The 16,946-nt window shown below is 39.7% G+C and overlaps 1 protein-coding gene across 2 annotated transcripts in view; it reads right to left on the bottom strand.

Annotated features, from left to right (window-relative positions):
• Positions 1-16,946, bottom strand: part of LOC138285129 (interleukin-18-like) — a 126,846-nt gene that overhangs the window by 15,742 nt on the left and 94,158 nt on the right. For both annotated transcript variants that reach the window (XM_069224696.1, XM_069224697.1), the window contains one exon: positions 13,543-13,676. In XM_069224696.1, the coding sequence (XP_069080797.1) occupies positions 13,543-13,676 (134 nt within the window). The remainder of the gene's footprint in view (positions 1-13,542; positions 13,677-16,946) is intronic.

Raw genomic sequence — 16,946 nt, 5'->3', positions numbered from 1 at the left:
TATTATATTTAATGTGTGATAACTTTCAATTGGAAACAGGGAGGACAGTTGAGTTTAGTTACAAAAGAACTGTAATTTGAAACCCTCCTTGATGGTAATGTTGAATTTTAAGTCACTTTTAAAAAATTGTCATTTTATTGTCCTAACCATTTAATGGATACAGACTGTATCCTGGGTCACATGACTGGGAGTAGCTGGCAATTGGTCATAATAGTGTATAGTAGGAGTGTACAGTGAAGTGTTGTTAAGTGGAATACCATATAGTGTAGTAGCGTATAGTGGAGTGGCATACAGTGAAATTATTTAGGTTGGAGTGGTGTATTATGGGGTGGGGTAGAGTGTAATATCATACAGTGGAGTAGCATACAGTGGAGTGAGGTAGAGTGGAATGCTATAAAATAGAGGGGCAACAATTGAAGTTGCATACAGTGTAATAGTGTGGAATGGAGCAGTGTAATGTGGATTATCATAGAGTGAAGTGCAATAGAGAGGCATAGACTACAAGAGGGTGGAGTGGAATAGCATAGAGTGGAGTAATGTAAAGTGGAGTATTGTAGACTGGAGTAGTATTCAGTAGAGTGGGGTAGAGTCAAAGCATAGTGGAGTGGCATCCAATGAATTAGCATAGAATGGAGTGACATAGAGTGGAGTGGTATACACTGAAATGGCATTGAGTGGAATAAGATATAGTGGAGTGGCATACAGTGTAATAGAATAGAGTGGAGTGGGGTACAGTAGAGTGGCGTGGACTGGAATAGTATATAGTGGAGTAGCATTTAGTACAGTGGTGTACAGTGAAGTGGTGTAGACTGAAGTGGCCTATAGTGGAATGGGGTATAGTGTAATAGCATACATTGGAGTGGTGTACAGTGGAGTGCTGTCCAATAGAATAGTGTAGAGTGGAGTGGCATACAATGGAGTGGCGTAGAGTGGAACAGCATACAATGGAGTGATATACAGTGGAATAACATAAAGTGGAGTGGCATAGTGGAATGGTGTAGAGTGGAATAGCATATACTGGAGTAGTGTATAGCAGAGTGGCATACAGTGAAGTGGTATGCACTGAAGAGGTATAGAGTGGAGATGCATCCAGTGTAATAGCAGAGAGTGGACTTGCATAGAGTGGAGCTGTGTAAAGTGTAATAAAGCAGAGTGGAGTGGTGTATAATTAGGGCTCCCGGTTTTATGGTATGCCGTTTTTTAACATTTCTGTCCGTATTTATCCATATTTATTTTTTGGCCATATTATTGGTATTTATTCATATTTATTGTAGGTTTTGAGAATAAATGGAGTCGTAAAATTGTATATTTCCATATTTATTTAACTGATAAACATACACTCACACTTTGGTGCGAGTCTAGTATTAGCAAATTAAGCAGCCAAATATAACAAAACACTACACAGACAGATAAATACTAGCATTATAAACAATTATATGTTAACATATGCCTGGGAATCTCATCCTGTTTTTAAATCCCCATTGTGCCTATTTGCTTAGCAGTTGGTCAACAAGGACAACAAGGAGAAACACTCCGAAGAAGTACAATTTTTCGTATTTTACTGCTTCTAAAAATAAAAACAGTCAGGAAACAGATTATTTTTTGTCTGTATTTATCTGTAAAAATCAATAAAAATGGAAAACTGTAAGCCTTACATATGATGAAGTGGTGTAGACTGGAATGGCATACAGTGACATGGCGAAAAGTGTAATAGCATACAGTGGAGTGCTGTACATTGGAGTGGTGCCCAATCGAATAGCGTAGAATGATATGGTGTAGACTGGAGTGCCATACGTTGAAATGACATAAAGCGGAGTAGCGTACAGTGGAGTGTTGTAGTGTGGAGTGACATACAATGGAATAAAGTAGAGTGGATAGTGGCATTGCATACAGTGCAATAGCGTAGATTGGAGTCTCGTACAGTGGAGATGCACAGAGTGCAGTGCCGTAGAATGGAATAGTGTACAGTGGAGTGGCTACAATTGCTTGCCATACAGATGTATATGAAATTTAGCAGCAGTGTAGATTATTGTACGCAGAGTAACGTAAAGCAGCTAATTGCACTGCTTTGCATTTCTCCAGAGTTACCAATCAATGCAGGAACATGCATGGTGGCCTTGGAATCCTTTGTTAATCTGACTTGAGTATTCAATTGCTCATGTGACACCGTGAGTGACACAACAGCGCCGTAATCCAATAATACAGTTAGGACCTAGTTATAGTTTGGGCTATGGTATACTGTGATAACTTTGCAGTATACCGTTGTACATGACGATGACAAGCCAGTATATTTTTGGGTAATGGTTGGTTTTAGAGAATGAAAAGACAGCCATATTGTTTTCACTACACTTTGGCTGTGTTCAGTGTAAGGCATTAGATATAGGTAGCTTTCTTAAGGTGGTAATATGTAGGGACATTTATGTATATGTTTTTATATATTTTTAAATAAGTGTACAGCTATGTAACATGGTAGTTTCAGAAAAATTTGTGAAATTCCATAAAAGTACCTTGGTGTCAGATATCACTAATCTTAAAAGCCTTGTATCCTAAACAGTACTCACCCTACTTATCTGCAGTACCCAAAAAGCATCATTTCTGCCCCATAATGTATAATTCTGCCAAATTTTATGTAAATCTCTTCAGTCATTTTCACGCTACATCAAATACAATAATCTATGACAAATATATTGGTGGAAAATGCGTTTTAGGACTGCCTTATATCTTTGCTCCCCCTTAACAAGTCACCACAAAAATGTACATCTTTCCAAAAGTGGAAAATACTATAGGTCTGGAAAGTTATGTGGTGATTTGTGAAATGGGTGGAAAGTTATTAGGGAGCTAACATCCAAGGAATGCCAATCTTTGGGAATACTAACTATAACTACGGAGTGACAATCCGATTTAATGTGATTTCTTTCTTTTTATCCATTGTATTTGTTCTGTATTTTGCTTATAGGTTTCCATTAGCATCTGACTATAAATGGGTCTTTCAGTTGATCATGTAGTGATTCTCAAACTTTGCATATGCAGCCTAGTTTATTTTTTGGCTTCCTTGCTACTTTTAGTAGGATTGCGCTACATATGAAGGCAAAAGTTAATAAAAGGCAATCATTGTTATAGTTGTAAAAATTGAGACTATTATTTGTTCCTAATGGCCAATTACCATGTCCCCCAAATAGTAGTTTGTATGGATCATTGCCAGGGCAATTTTTCATTTTGTTACACAGGGATGCATGCATAAGTAAGATGGTTTTTGTTTGGCTTGTTGAGGCACTTTTATTTTCTGATCAAGAAAGCATGCAAAGAAAACCTACGTGGATTAAGATGTGTACTACTTGTTATGTATTTGTTTATAGATTTCCTTAAGCATGTGACCATAAATGGGTCTTTTAGTTGTTTATGTAGTAGACCTGTTACTTTACATATGCTGTCTAGTTTATTTTTTGGGGATTCTTTATACTTTTAGTAGTATTGTGCTGCAGGACATCACTAAGGTAAAAAATCTTGGAACTTAACATTTAATTACTCTACTTACCTGCAATACCCCACAGAACCCTCTGCGCCCCCTGATAGGTAAATAGTGCCACATTTCACAAAAAACAGCTGATGGTTTTTACACTATGCGAAATACGAAAGTCTGTGGAAAATGCATTATATATAAAGCCTGTTTTGGGAGCTCCATTTTTTCTTTGCACCCCTTGACCAAACACTGCTAATCTTTCAGTCCTCCCAAAATAAACAGGGGCAGCAGGTCTGCAAAGTTTTATGCACATTTGTCAAATGGGTGCAAAGTTATAAAGGGACTAAAATGCAACAAATCCCTATCTCTGGCCACCCTAACTACCTACAGAGAGGCTACTGCCACTCTGTAATACCTATCTATCTATCTATCTATCTATCTATCTATCTATCTATCTATCTATCTATCTATCTATCTATCTATCTATCTATCTATCTATCTATCTATCTATCTATCTGTCTATCTATCTATCTATCTATCTATCTATCTATCTATCTATCTATCTATCTATCTATCTATCTCTTTACCTCTTTAACAAAAAGTCATTTGTTGCATTCAGTGAGCTTGGAAGAATGAATATTATTTATTCAAGCATGTTACAGCAACACTGACGCAATTTGAATTTCTCAGTCTTTTTGACAGTTTTTTCAGTCTACTTATTGTCGGCTGCCATCAAAATATTCTTGGACTTCTAATGGCGAGGGGCTTCTGTCAGTACCTGTGGCTCTGGCCCCCCAGACCAAGATGTGCTCCAGTGTTCATGGCCATAGTCCTCCGAGTCCGATGAGTCCCCCTCCCCATCTAGGCCAGTTCCTCTGTCTGTTGTGGACCTGGCTCAGCCACGTCTTGCCCATCATTTGGATTTGGAAGGATGGACATCCCCTAACCATTTGGCACAAAGGCCAATGGGGGTTCTTGGAGCTAGGTCCGAGGGAGCCGCTCATCCACCAAGGTCCAGTGTTGTCAAAGAAGTGTGTTTTGCAATGGTAAATGTCTCAGTCTTGCTGGATATATGAGCATATATTTAATATTGAGTGCCCTCAGTTTAACATGGACGTAGGTAAATGTCTTCCTTTGTTGCTGGACCCAGGCGCAAGATCTAAACCGCTCTGTGAAGAAATGTTCCAGTCGTAGTCCTTCCATATCCTCAGGAACTCCCACTAGTTGTAATTTGTTTGTGCAAGTTCCAGTCGAGATCCTTTTGTATTCTTAGGAACTCACACTAGTCCCTCTGCATCTTCTGTTCTCCTTTCCAGTTGTAGTGTCACCTCCACAGCTTCAAAAAGTTCTCCTTGAGAAAGGACAAGCCTTTCTTCCAAGAGGAATTTCAAGTCTCCTCTGCTGTTGTAAGCTCTGCTACTTTACAGAGATCCTGCTGCAAGAAAGAGATTTGCTTGCCAACTTCATCTATCTTTTCCTCTGGGGTAACCTTGGAGTCCCGGATTGCTTGTATGATCTCCGATATGGGAGCAGATCCACTGTGGATGAGTGATTGTATTAGGGAATGGCAAGTCCAGCCATACCAGACCAATATATGGTTTCCGGGACCGCTGTCTTATTCCTAACATCCTGGAGTTCTTCTCTCGTCCTGCCAAGCATTCACCTCTTCCCTTAGCCTGGGCCGAGGCTGCAACCAGATTTGTGGTTTGTTGTATAACAAAAGCAAGAGCGACAGGAAGCCCAAAATCACTTGACTAGTGGCCTACCAGGCCCGGTGTCCAAGGCAGTTTGTGTTTTAGACAGTCTCTCTTCGGAAAGCTAGAGGCTCTGCCCCCCAAGCAATGTAGGCCCCCCACATTACCCTTAACCTCTGTTCCAGCGGGTGTTTACTCCAACTATCATCTGGGTAAATTGCAGGCACTAGTTTCTACCCCTGATATGGCCAGTTGAGGAACTCAGGGTGTAAATTGCTGTGAATAGGTAGAGATCTAGAAGGCTGACGATCATCTCACAATGCCACAAGACTGTGGAGGAGAAGATTAGGCTGTGTGTTCAGCCAAGTGGTCACTCCCTGCCTCAAGTAGTTCACGGGGTGGCTCCCACACCCCAGCTCCAAAGTCTGCAGAGGACCTAGTCAGTACCCCTGCGGGACCAGACACATTCCTTTGTGGCCCGCCTCACAACTGTCCTGAACCACACCGACCACAGTGACTCCAAAGTCAGTTGGGCAGAGGGGAGCACAAGCCGCCCTGCAGTGAAAATTGGAGCTGGAGGGGGTATAGCTCTTAGCAGTTCTCAGCCTCCAGGTGTGTCATAGATGTTTCAGGTGGAATGCGCCCCAGCCTCTGCAGCCCTGAAGCTCACACCCTTATTGTGCGGCTGTCCCAGACCACCACTTTCAAACAGCAGGTCCCAGAGGACAGCGGGGCTCTGCATCTCACCAGCCCAGCTCTAGTACAAGGACAAGCTCGAATGAGGGGACAGATGGGTAATTTATTACTCAAATCCCCAGGATGCTTTTTCTGATTGGTGGGGCACAGCCACAGCTTCACAACACTGTGGCCCCTGTCTTAGGGGGTTATGTCAAGCCTGAAAATATAAATTCTTGTATGATTTTGTCATGTGGACAAAATCTAAAACAATCTCAACCTGAATGAAACAGGTATCTACACTGATATGAATTACAGTGCAGATTTCTGAACCTTTAGAATGCACATAATGCATAGAAACTTCATGAAGAAGACTCCTTGGGCTGCACCACCCTCCAACTCCTGTTGCACCAAAATGGAAATCTGGTTAGACAGCTACGTGCTCGAATAGCAATTTATAATGAAATGAAAACGGTAATCACAGTTGTTTGCATAAAGACACCAAAGGTATTTCATTGCTTTGCACATATGCAATGACGCACACAGAAAAATATACATAGGGGATTCTCAAAGGCATGTAAGAGTAGGGAAAAGAGTCATCCTACACTACTCTTTTATGTGCTCATGCATTCCCTTGTGAATTGCCCCCAAACCATCTTAAACAGGAATAAAATGGGAAACTTTGCATTACCTTTCTTGGGACTATACAGAAAGGTAAACTTACACATGAGTAAATCCACAGGTGTAAATGTACTGCTACACTTTCTTGTAGCGTTGTTACTTTTGCCTATTCATCATTTCCGAATGTAAAGTTACTACAAAGAGTAGAATGACATTGGTCCACCCCCTGAGTTTAGAAGGCGGAGTCTGAACAAAGGTGAGATACAACCTTAAAGTTACTACTAGTAACTTTACTACTGTACTTTACGTTCTGCAGTCTTGACAGACTACTGCAAAAGGGGAGGAGACGTAGTAAAAATATTTTTATATTAAAGTTTACTTTATATGAAATTAATGTATTTTATTTGTAAAGTACAACAGAATAAAAATGCTTCAGCACTTATAATTTTTAATTGAATATTAAACTAATGTACAAATATTAAATTAAATTAAACTAAATATATCTCTCAGAGATGTAATTAAAAAATCCTTCCAATGTTAAATGTTCACATTTATTTACTATGTTTTAAAATTAGTGTGATGTAAACACAATTTAATTACATTTATTTTTGAATTATGTTTAAAAAAATATTTGATAATAAAATAATATTTATTTTATTTATATGTACTATTTAAATATTAAAATGAGTGTATATATACATATATATATATATATATTTTTTTTTTTATCTGAATACATTATTTTATTTCCTACAAATTTTTATTTTAAGTTCATGCCTCTATTATTTTTATGGGAAGGTGCAATACCTCCAGTTGGCCATATTTGCAGGGTGTATTCCAGGTCTGATGACATTTATTGCTGTTTTAGGTTATGTTTTGGAGAGTAACAATAGAAGTGCAGTTTGTGAATAGAATGTGGGTGGGTGCATGGACCTCCCTATATCCATCCCTAGGACCCTCATAGCTCCTCCCTAAACCTCTCCCACTTAGTAGTAGGTATTCCCCATTTGTCAGTCACTTCCTATCCCTTCCACATTTACTACTAAAACGTAGGTGCTTGTGCAGAAAGCTCCACAGTTGGGGTGGAGATCTCCACACAGAAACAATATGAGCAGTGGAGGCATAGACTGCTGCATGGGTATAGCATTTTGCAGTACTTGGGTAGTACTATTTTACTGCTACTTAATGTACTACAAAATGCAATTTTTGAATAGACCCCAAAGTATGCATTCAGAAACACTTTCATATGACAACAAGAAGTTTAAAAAGCTTTAAAATATTTCTGGTTTCTGTATAAATTAGATACAAAGATTAGAGTGGTGATACGTTGCATAGCAGTGCTTAACTTGAGCCAGTCTGGGCCCACCAGTGCTCAATTTTGGGAACCAGCACCTATTTCTCCTCATCTGACATTTCAGGAGAGCAAAAGACCAAAATACAAGGAAAAGGGAAAGAAGGCGAAAAAGAGAGACAGAAAAACTGTAAATAAGGGAAAAGGTAGGAAAAGCAATAGTGAGATATAGGGGCAGGTAGTGTCTGGTAAGTGGTTAAAAAGGCATGATATGAATTCCAGAAAATGCATCCTTGGTATTTGGTACATTTCATAGCAATGGCCGCGGTCTCCTGAGCAGACCTTAGGACTCCGGAACTCATTCTTTTACAAATTAAACATTGTTGCATACTGGATGGCACCATGTTTCAGAAGAACATCTTCTTTGCAATTGAGATAAACAAATATTAGGGCTTACTAGTGATCATATTTACATTATAATTTCTCAAGATCAGTACTAAAAAAAATATGTTAATGAGTACTTGTATCCAAAAGATGTGAGGAACTCAGAACCTTTATATTTTCAAATACCCTTTTTGTTTCTATTCTTTTTAAAGAACCTTTATATGCCGTTTGTCATAAAGAATTAATGTTTAGAGTGTAATGATTAGCAGTGTCTTTTGTCTCTAGTCTCTTTGCTCACCCCTTGAACAACTGTCATTGAAATCTACAATTGATTTTCATTGTCCCTGATTTTTTAAATCAGTGCTTTAGTTGGAATGGACCAACAGCTGTGCAATTCCAGTGGTAAGCTCCTGACAGGATGGTTTGCCAAACCAAAGTTGTGTGTCAAAGGATGTAGCAAAATTTAGTAACAATTTATTTGCTGGTAATTGCCAAAGTGTTACTCACTCTAAATAATACGACTGGTGCAGAAACTGTAGATCTAACTGTTTAGATATAGAGATCACTGTCCTAACTGTGAAGAGGAGATGTGGACTAGTGCTTTGACCTTGAGCTGAAGTAACAGGTTAGAGTCTGGGCCGTGGGTCATTATCCTGTAATTGTGGGCAAATTGCTTAGTTTCTCTGTTCCTTAAAAAAAGGCAAAGGTGATTATTCACCAAGGAAGATTTACACAAAAGTAAATCTACAAGTGTAAATGTACTCTTACACTTTGTAGTAATTAATAATTTTGCTACTTTTGGCTATTCTCAATTCCTGAGTGCAAAGTTACTACAAAGTTTAGACTTATATGTCTCTACCCCTCAGTTTAGGGGGGTGAAGTCTGAAAAACAGACATATAGGACCATAAAGTTACACTAGTCATACCTTTATGACCATATTTTGCATTCTCCATACTTGACGGAGACCATTCGAATCGATATGGATATCTACCTATGGTAAGTAAAGTGGGAAGGTGGAAGGACATTTATAAACATTGAATTAAGTTTAAATATTAATGTAAATTTTTTAAATTTGAACAAAATAAAAATGCTACAACACTATTAAAATGTAATTTCTAATTAAGTATTAAATTGGTTTAAGTACATTACATTAAATTAAAATTATATTTTAGAGATTTTTTAACAGAATATTATCACTGCAAAATGAAATGTTCATATTTATTTATTATGCATTGCAAATTACCAAACGTTATGTGAAGAATTCATTTCTATTAATTTATTTCTTTTAATAAATGTTACATTCATTTTTAATTAAAAAAATATAAAGATATTCTTAATAAAATAATATTTATTGTTTAATATTATTTAATTGTATTAGCGTTAAAGTAAGTTTTAAATATTTCTGAAAAGTATAAATTATTAAAGTATTTGAACACTGTTTCCCATATGGTTGTATTTTAAGTCCCTGTCTCCTTTATTTTCTTTGAGAGGGTATTGCACTACTAGTGTTTGCCGGTTTGTGGTGCTGGACTTACTCCAGGTCAGAGTATGAGTAAATTTACTTCTGCTTTGGCTCTTTTATGTCTCTAGTAATTAAAGAAGTTCAATTTATAAATGTCAATGAACCTACTCTTTTATGGATGAGTGCATGTCCCTCACTAAACTCCTCCCTATTCCTACCTTAACCCCTCCTTACTCCTCCCTAATCCCCTCTCATTTAGTAGTAGGTAGTCTCCATTATCCAGCCACTCCCCCCATCCCTCCGTCATTTACTACTAAAACGGAGGCATAAGTTTACGGAGATCTCCACAGTTGGGTTGGACATCTCCTCACAGCAAAGATAGGAGCAGCAGATGCATAGTACTGCACACATAGGTTTGTTAATAGCACTTTTGAGTACATTAGTAATAGTATTGCAGTACTACTGAACGTACTACAAAATGCAGTTTGTGAATAAGCCCCAAAATGTGTAAAGAAATCTGATGTCCATGTGAGGCATGGTAATGCCCTTAGATCAAGCTTGCGCCATGCAAAACTGCCAAAAAAAAAAAACTCTTCCCGCGGCCTATACCTTTTGCATTGTAGCATTTATAGCAGAGACCTTCCTGAGTTTTGACAATAAAACTTTTAATAAAATTCTTTGATAATGAGATGGGGAACCACTAATAGAATAAGAACTTAGGGTCTAATTAAGAGTTTGGAGGACGGAAAAGCCCGTCCGCCAACCTCCCAACAGGGTGACCACCGCCTTTGTGGCAACCACCCCGCCAGAGTTATTAAGAGTTTCCCGCTAGGTCGGTGTGCGGAAACCTCACTTTCCTCCCACCAACCTAGCAGGAAAAAGGCTACAGCATTGTCTTTTGCTCGTAATCAAGCAGGTGCCAATTCTGTAGCCCGCAGGGAGCACCAGCACCCTCGCAGTGTTCACTGTCTACAAACCAGACAGTATACATTGCGACGGTATTAGGCAGGGTACCCCTGCACTGCCCATGCCAAGTGCATGGGCAATGTAGGGGCCCCCCGTGTGGCCCCCTGCACTTGTTCTTCAGCACTCTTTTCATGGCGGTATTACCTCCATGAAAAGGCTGGCATTGAATAAGGTTGCAATCCGCAGGTCAGCGCTGCATGCAGTGCTGCCCTGGCGGATTACGATCTTCATCACCGCCAGGATCCTGGATCCTGGCGGTGCTGGCGGTCTGACCTCCAGGGTTTTAACGGCGGTCCTGACTGCCACTGTGAGTATGGCGGTCTGAAGGCCTTTACACTCATAATGAGGCCCTTACTTTCATGTTTAGTACATAATCTGTTCTTATAGGGGCATTCAAGAAGATTTAGTAGTTGCATTGGCGTAGTACAAACATCAGCCTGTCACTTAAATGGAGTCTAGAATTGTACTAACCTCATGCCGAGCTTCAGGTTTGGAACAGTCCATGTCGATACCACCTGATACAATATTTGTATTGCTTTATTTCACTACAAGTGCACGATTTAAAGCTTTATTTAATGTGTCAATCATTTGTATATCATCTCTCTTCAGGGTGACGTTTTTCTTTGGTTGAGGCCATATTTTGTAGCTTATGTGTTTGCAAAAGTTGTTTTTGCAATTTATAGTTTAGATTTACTAAGGGGTTGTATGGGCATTCACTTGGTGCCACACAATTTTAGACTGCACCCATAGGCCATGGCCCCTTGGTAATTAACTCAACACAAAGTTTTATGTCGGTACATGAGCTCTTTAAGTAGAGCTGAGTAAATAACTCTCTTAATTTTTACATGGAATAATTATCTCAAACATCTTGCTTTCTTAATATCCTGGAGTCTTGAAAATAGAGATATAAATATAGTAAGTGCAGTTGAAATACAGGGAGTGCAGAATTATTAGGCAAGTTGTATTTTTGAGGATTAATTTTATTATTGAACAACAACCATGTTCTCAATGAACCCAAAAAACTCATTAATATCAAAGCTGAATATTTTTGGAAGTAGTTTTTAGTTTGTTTTTAGTTTTAGCTATGTTAGGGGGATATCTGTGTGTGCAGGTGACTATTACTGTGCATAATTATTAGGCAACTTAACAAAAAAAATATATATACCCATTTCAATTATTTATTATTACCAGTGAAACCAATATAACATCTCAACATTCACAAATATACATTTCTGACATTCAAAAACAAAACAAAAACAAATCAGTGACCAATATAGCCACCTTTCTTTGCAAGGACACTCAAAAGCCTGCCATCCATGGATTCTGTCAGTGTTTTGATCTGTTCACCATCAACATTGCGTGCAGCAGCAACCACAGCCTCCCAGACACTGTTCAGAGAGGTGTACTGTTTTCCCTCCTTGTAAATCTCACATTTGATGATGGACCACAGGTTCTCAATGGGGTTCAGATCAGGTGAACAAGGAGGCCATGTCATTAGATTTCCTTCTTTTATACCCTTTCTTGCCAGCCACGCTGTGGAGTACTTAGACGCGTGTGATGGAGCATTGTCCTGCATGAAAATCATGTTTTTGTTGAAGGGTGCAGACTTCTTCCTGTACCACTGCTTGAAGAAGGTGTCTTCCAGGAACTGGCAGTAGGACTGGGAGTTGAGCTTGACTCCATCCTCAACCCGAAAAGGCCCCACAAGCTCATCTTTGATGATACCAGCCCAAACCAGTACTCCACCTCCACCTTGCTGGCGTCTGAGTCGGACTGGAGCTCTCTGCCCTTTACCAATCCAGCCACGGGCCCATCCATCTGGGCCATCAAGACTCACTCTCATTTCATCAGTCCATAAAACCTTAGAAAAATCAGTCTTGAGATATTTATTGGCCCAGTCTTGACGTTTCAGCTTGTGTGTCTTGTTCAGTGGTGGTCGTCTTTCAGCCTTTCTTACCTTGGCCATGTCTCTGAGTATTGCACACCTTGTGCTTTTGGGCACTCCAGTGATGTTGCAGCTCTGAAATATGGCCAAACTGGTGGCAAGTGGCATCGTGGCAGCTGCACGCTTGACTTTTCTCAGTTCATGGGCAGTTATTTTGCACCTTGGTTTTTCCACATGCTTCTTGCGACCCTGTTGACTATTTTGAATGAAACGCTTGATTGTTCGATGATCACGCTTCAGAAGCTTTGCAATTTTAAGAGTGCTGCATCCCTCTGCAAGATATCTCACTATTTTTGACTTTTCTGAGCCTGTCAAGTCTTTCTTTTGACCCATTTTGCCAAAGGAAAGGAAGTTGCCTAATAATTATGCACACCTGATATAGGGTGTTGATGTCATTAGACCACACCCCTTCTCATTACAGAGATGCACATCACCTAATATGCTTAATTGGTAGTAGGCTTTCGAGCCTATACAGCTTGGAGTAAGACAACATGCATAAAGAGGATGATGTGGTCAAAATACTCATTTGCCTAATAATTCTGCACTCCCTGTAGTTTGCCTCATTCTTTTGATACTGCACTGAAAACTTCTCTTTTTGGGAGCACAGACATCCATACTACACCTTACACATAAAGAGGGTGTATAAGAGAGCAGCTTTAGGAAACAGTAATTGAAAATGCAGAAAAAAGGGAACGGTGGGAAATAAATAGAGAAGCTGTACTCCAAGCACGAGAGTGGAAGATGTTGCATTCATTATGAGTAGTGAGGAAACTACCACCATTTTTGTGTTAAAAACAGAGGTGATGCCCAGACTATAGGAATAGAGGAGGTGACACGTATATTGCCAAGCAGTATTGTGCTGAGGCTGGTATGGCAGTGAACGGTAGTTGGGTGGGCAGCAGGCAAACCGGAAGATCAACAATAATGGCCAGAATTGTTTGCATTGATATGTTTTATCATCACTGAACCTTTGTCTTCCTGGAGCTTTGATGACTGTGTCAATACGTAAACCTCACAGAAAATGAAGTACACTTTTTTCGTACCTTAAATCCAACAGTCCGATCCGTTGCATATAACAGGTAGGGCTTTCTGTTTACTTCCACTTGAAACACGATTGACAACCCGCTCTTGGGGTTTGTGTCTTTGTAATAGTGAAGAAGGAATTTGACACGGTCTCCTGGAAATAACAATTCAAAAGATTATGCTCCAACAGATGGCGTTTGGGGTACAGTTCAAAACCACTTCAAGGAGACGTCAAAAAGGTAATGAAAAGGCAAACATGAGTGACAGCTTTCAGTAAAGAAGTGACATGGCTGCACATGCTGAGTATTTTTGTGAAATTCCTCGAATTTCTCAATTCACAAGTAATGTAGCTTTTCCCCCCAACACGCAGGCACACGCAGATACTCAAACAGCAGGCGCAAAGTGATGACAGACATGCTCGTGAGAAGAAAAGCCAACCAGTGATGTTTATTCTTTCAGTTTGTGCAGCATGGACGAGCCCAATACACAAGTGAGATTATCTACTCCTGCGTTCTTCTGAGTTTAATCCTCTAGGTTTTACTTCATGTATGAGCTAATTTCTTCACTGAAGCAAGTTCAAATTTTGGTTACACCATCCACATCCACAAAGAGCAACGCTTTGGTCGTTGACTATGTGATAAAAAGCTAATGCGACTGATGAACAATTAAGCATCGCAGACATAGTTTTACTGATAAAGTCTGTGCAGTCAACAGTCTTGATCATGTTGGATATGTGGATGCCTTTGACATGGTTGACCCCAAAGTTCTTCTGTCCAGGCCATCCTCAATTGGAATTGGAGGCGTAGCATTAAAGCGGATGGAGCTCTACCTTTCGGACAAGTGTCAGGCTCTTGCCCTTCCTCCTTTTTGTTCTGAATTAAAAAATCTTCATCAAGGAGTGCCGCGGGGGTCAGCACTTAGTCCTGTCCTATATCTACAGTATATGAGGCCACTTATTACTTTGATAAGGGAGCATGACATTAGGCTGGTCAATTATGCCGATGACACTCAACTGATCCTGTCCTTTTACAATAATCAAGAGGAGATAATTGTGGCGTTTTTTAAAATTGTATGATGGATATTGTCAGTTAAATCAATGCAAATTCATTCAAATTAAACGGTGATAAAGTAGAATTTCTCTGTTGCTCATCAAGCACAATTCCTATGACTTTGACCTCTAATTTCGGGCCCTTTTTACTGGAAGATAAGCTGTTACAATCAGATGCAATGCAAAACCTAGGGGTCTTTTATTGATAACAAGTAATCCCTGGAAAGCTATGTGACAAAAAATAGCTGGCACATGTTTTGCACTTTTACGTAGCCTTAGGAAGGTATTACCTCTGCTGCCTATTCACACAAGAATGCTCGTAGTATGCAGCTTTATACTTAGTTGACTGGACTATTGTAATGCTCTGCTACTTGGGTCCCCAAACTATCTGCCTAATACGCTTCAAACAGACAAAGTGGCAGATGCCAAATTTGCCTTTAACAGACCTTGCAGATACTCAGCATCCAATACTTTGAAGGAACTGCGCTGGCTACCTGGGAAGCAGATAATTCTTTTTTAAGCCATGTGCATTTTTTTCAAATCATTACAAGGTACAGGTCCTATACTCCTATAACGAAGACTGAAGGGGTATATTCCAGGACAACATCTTCGCTCGAGTACAGCAAACTTAGGCCCTCATTACAACTTCGGCGGTCTTCACAGAAGACTGCCAAAGCTGTGGGCGCCAGTATACCACCAGTGCTGGAGGTATTTCTGGCTCCCTATTTGGACTTTTCCGCTGGGCCAGTGGAAAAGTCACATCAACATTGCTGCTGGCTCGTAACAGAGACGGCGGCAGTGCTGATGTGCAGAGGGTGTTACGGCCAGCTTACCTCTGGCCGCCAAGGTCATAATGAGGCCCTTAGTCTGTATTAATAAGTTTCAGAAGTCTAGCTATGGAGATCGGGCCTTTTCAGTCAAAGAAGCCCAAGCATGGAATAAGCTGCCGCCATCCTTCAGATCAGTATCAGATCTGTTACATTTTAGAAAAGCCTTGAAAACCTGGCTTTTCCCCAAATAAGAATAGCTTGTCTTTTTTTTGTGGTAATGCTTCTGACAGTTGTACCCCCTACATGTGTTTTCAGAACCAGGATACCAAGCTGGTGACAGTCGTGCTTTATAAATGATATAATAATAATAATAATAATAACAACAATAATAATAACAATAATAACAATAATACAACGTTATAGCCCACAGACAATATTGTGTGGATACCAGGCTTCCTCAAATGTTTGCAATTTGCACATCACCAGGTAAAGTGTCTTGATTTGTTTTGATCATCTTAAAATATTTGTTTCCATCACACTTCAGAATTACAAAAAAGCACCACCATTATGCTTTTATAGCTGCTGATATATTTTGAAACATTTGTACAGTTCATTTACATTTTGCTGCGTTTGGAAAAAAGCAGCATCCTACAGCCTTTCCTTCCACACTCCCTGTACCACAGCAAGATGGTAACATTATTGTTCACTTTACAAAATGCTCTCACTTTGCAATTAAAGAAAGTAAACAGGTAAACACCAATCTCCATGGTAAAAGAATAAGCAGCAATTTGGTCAGAAGACATAGCCTGACATTTGATCTCTGTTGTTAAACACACAGCAAATGTGACAAGATAAAAACTAAAATTAAAGGCATCTTTATTGCTTGTTTACCTTCGGAACTCCAGCATGGATATTACATGGGGGCTGCAGCACGACCCCCAGCACCTTACTTCCAGTGCCTATGGTTGGGGCGCAGGGATGTAAAAAATAACCACTATGTTAGGTGAGGCTTGCCATGCTTTTTACGATCAGTCACTCTCCAGGAACATGAGCTGTTGGGGTCATCATGCAAGTGGAATAACGCCATGATGACACCTTACTGACTGCCCAAGTGACTGACCGTAACATAAACTGCTGCATAAGATATGGACTTCTGTTTTTGTGGTGGATGCAAATTGAGTGCAACACAAAATCACACATGTAAGAAAGTCATGAAGCAATGGGTGTATTGAAAGCCTGACATGATTCATTAGAACATGTGCTCTTCTAATGGTGTGGAAGGTTTATTACTTTAGTGAGTGGGTCCTCTCTCTTGATCTGTTTCTCTATTTAGATACAAAGTCATCCACAGACTACTCAACATCTCCAACCACTGAGCTATCTTCTGAAAAGTCTATGAAAGGCTGACTGTCAGCTGACTAAACAAAAAACACAACCATTAATATATACAGTCCACAGCTAGCCATAACCCATATCTTCAAATTCCTAACCTCTGCTCACAACCATCATTCTCCCTCAAAGCCTTATATTCTCTTGATCTCTCTGAGCCTCTGATCCCAACAAACACTTAGCAGTTGTGCAAATGTCCCTGTCTCTCTTAGTAGCT

The sequence above is a fragment of the Pleurodeles waltl genome, chromosome 3_1 (assembly GCF_031143425.1).
Source record: "Pleurodeles waltl isolate 20211129_DDA chromosome 3_1, aPleWal1.hap1.20221129, whole genome shotgun sequence".
NCBI lineage: Eukaryota > Metazoa > Chordata > Amphibia > Caudata > Salamandridae > Pleurodeles > Pleurodeles waltl.
Note: the sequence above shows the minus strand (reverse complement) of the source record. Positions and strands in the feature narration are given on the sequence as shown.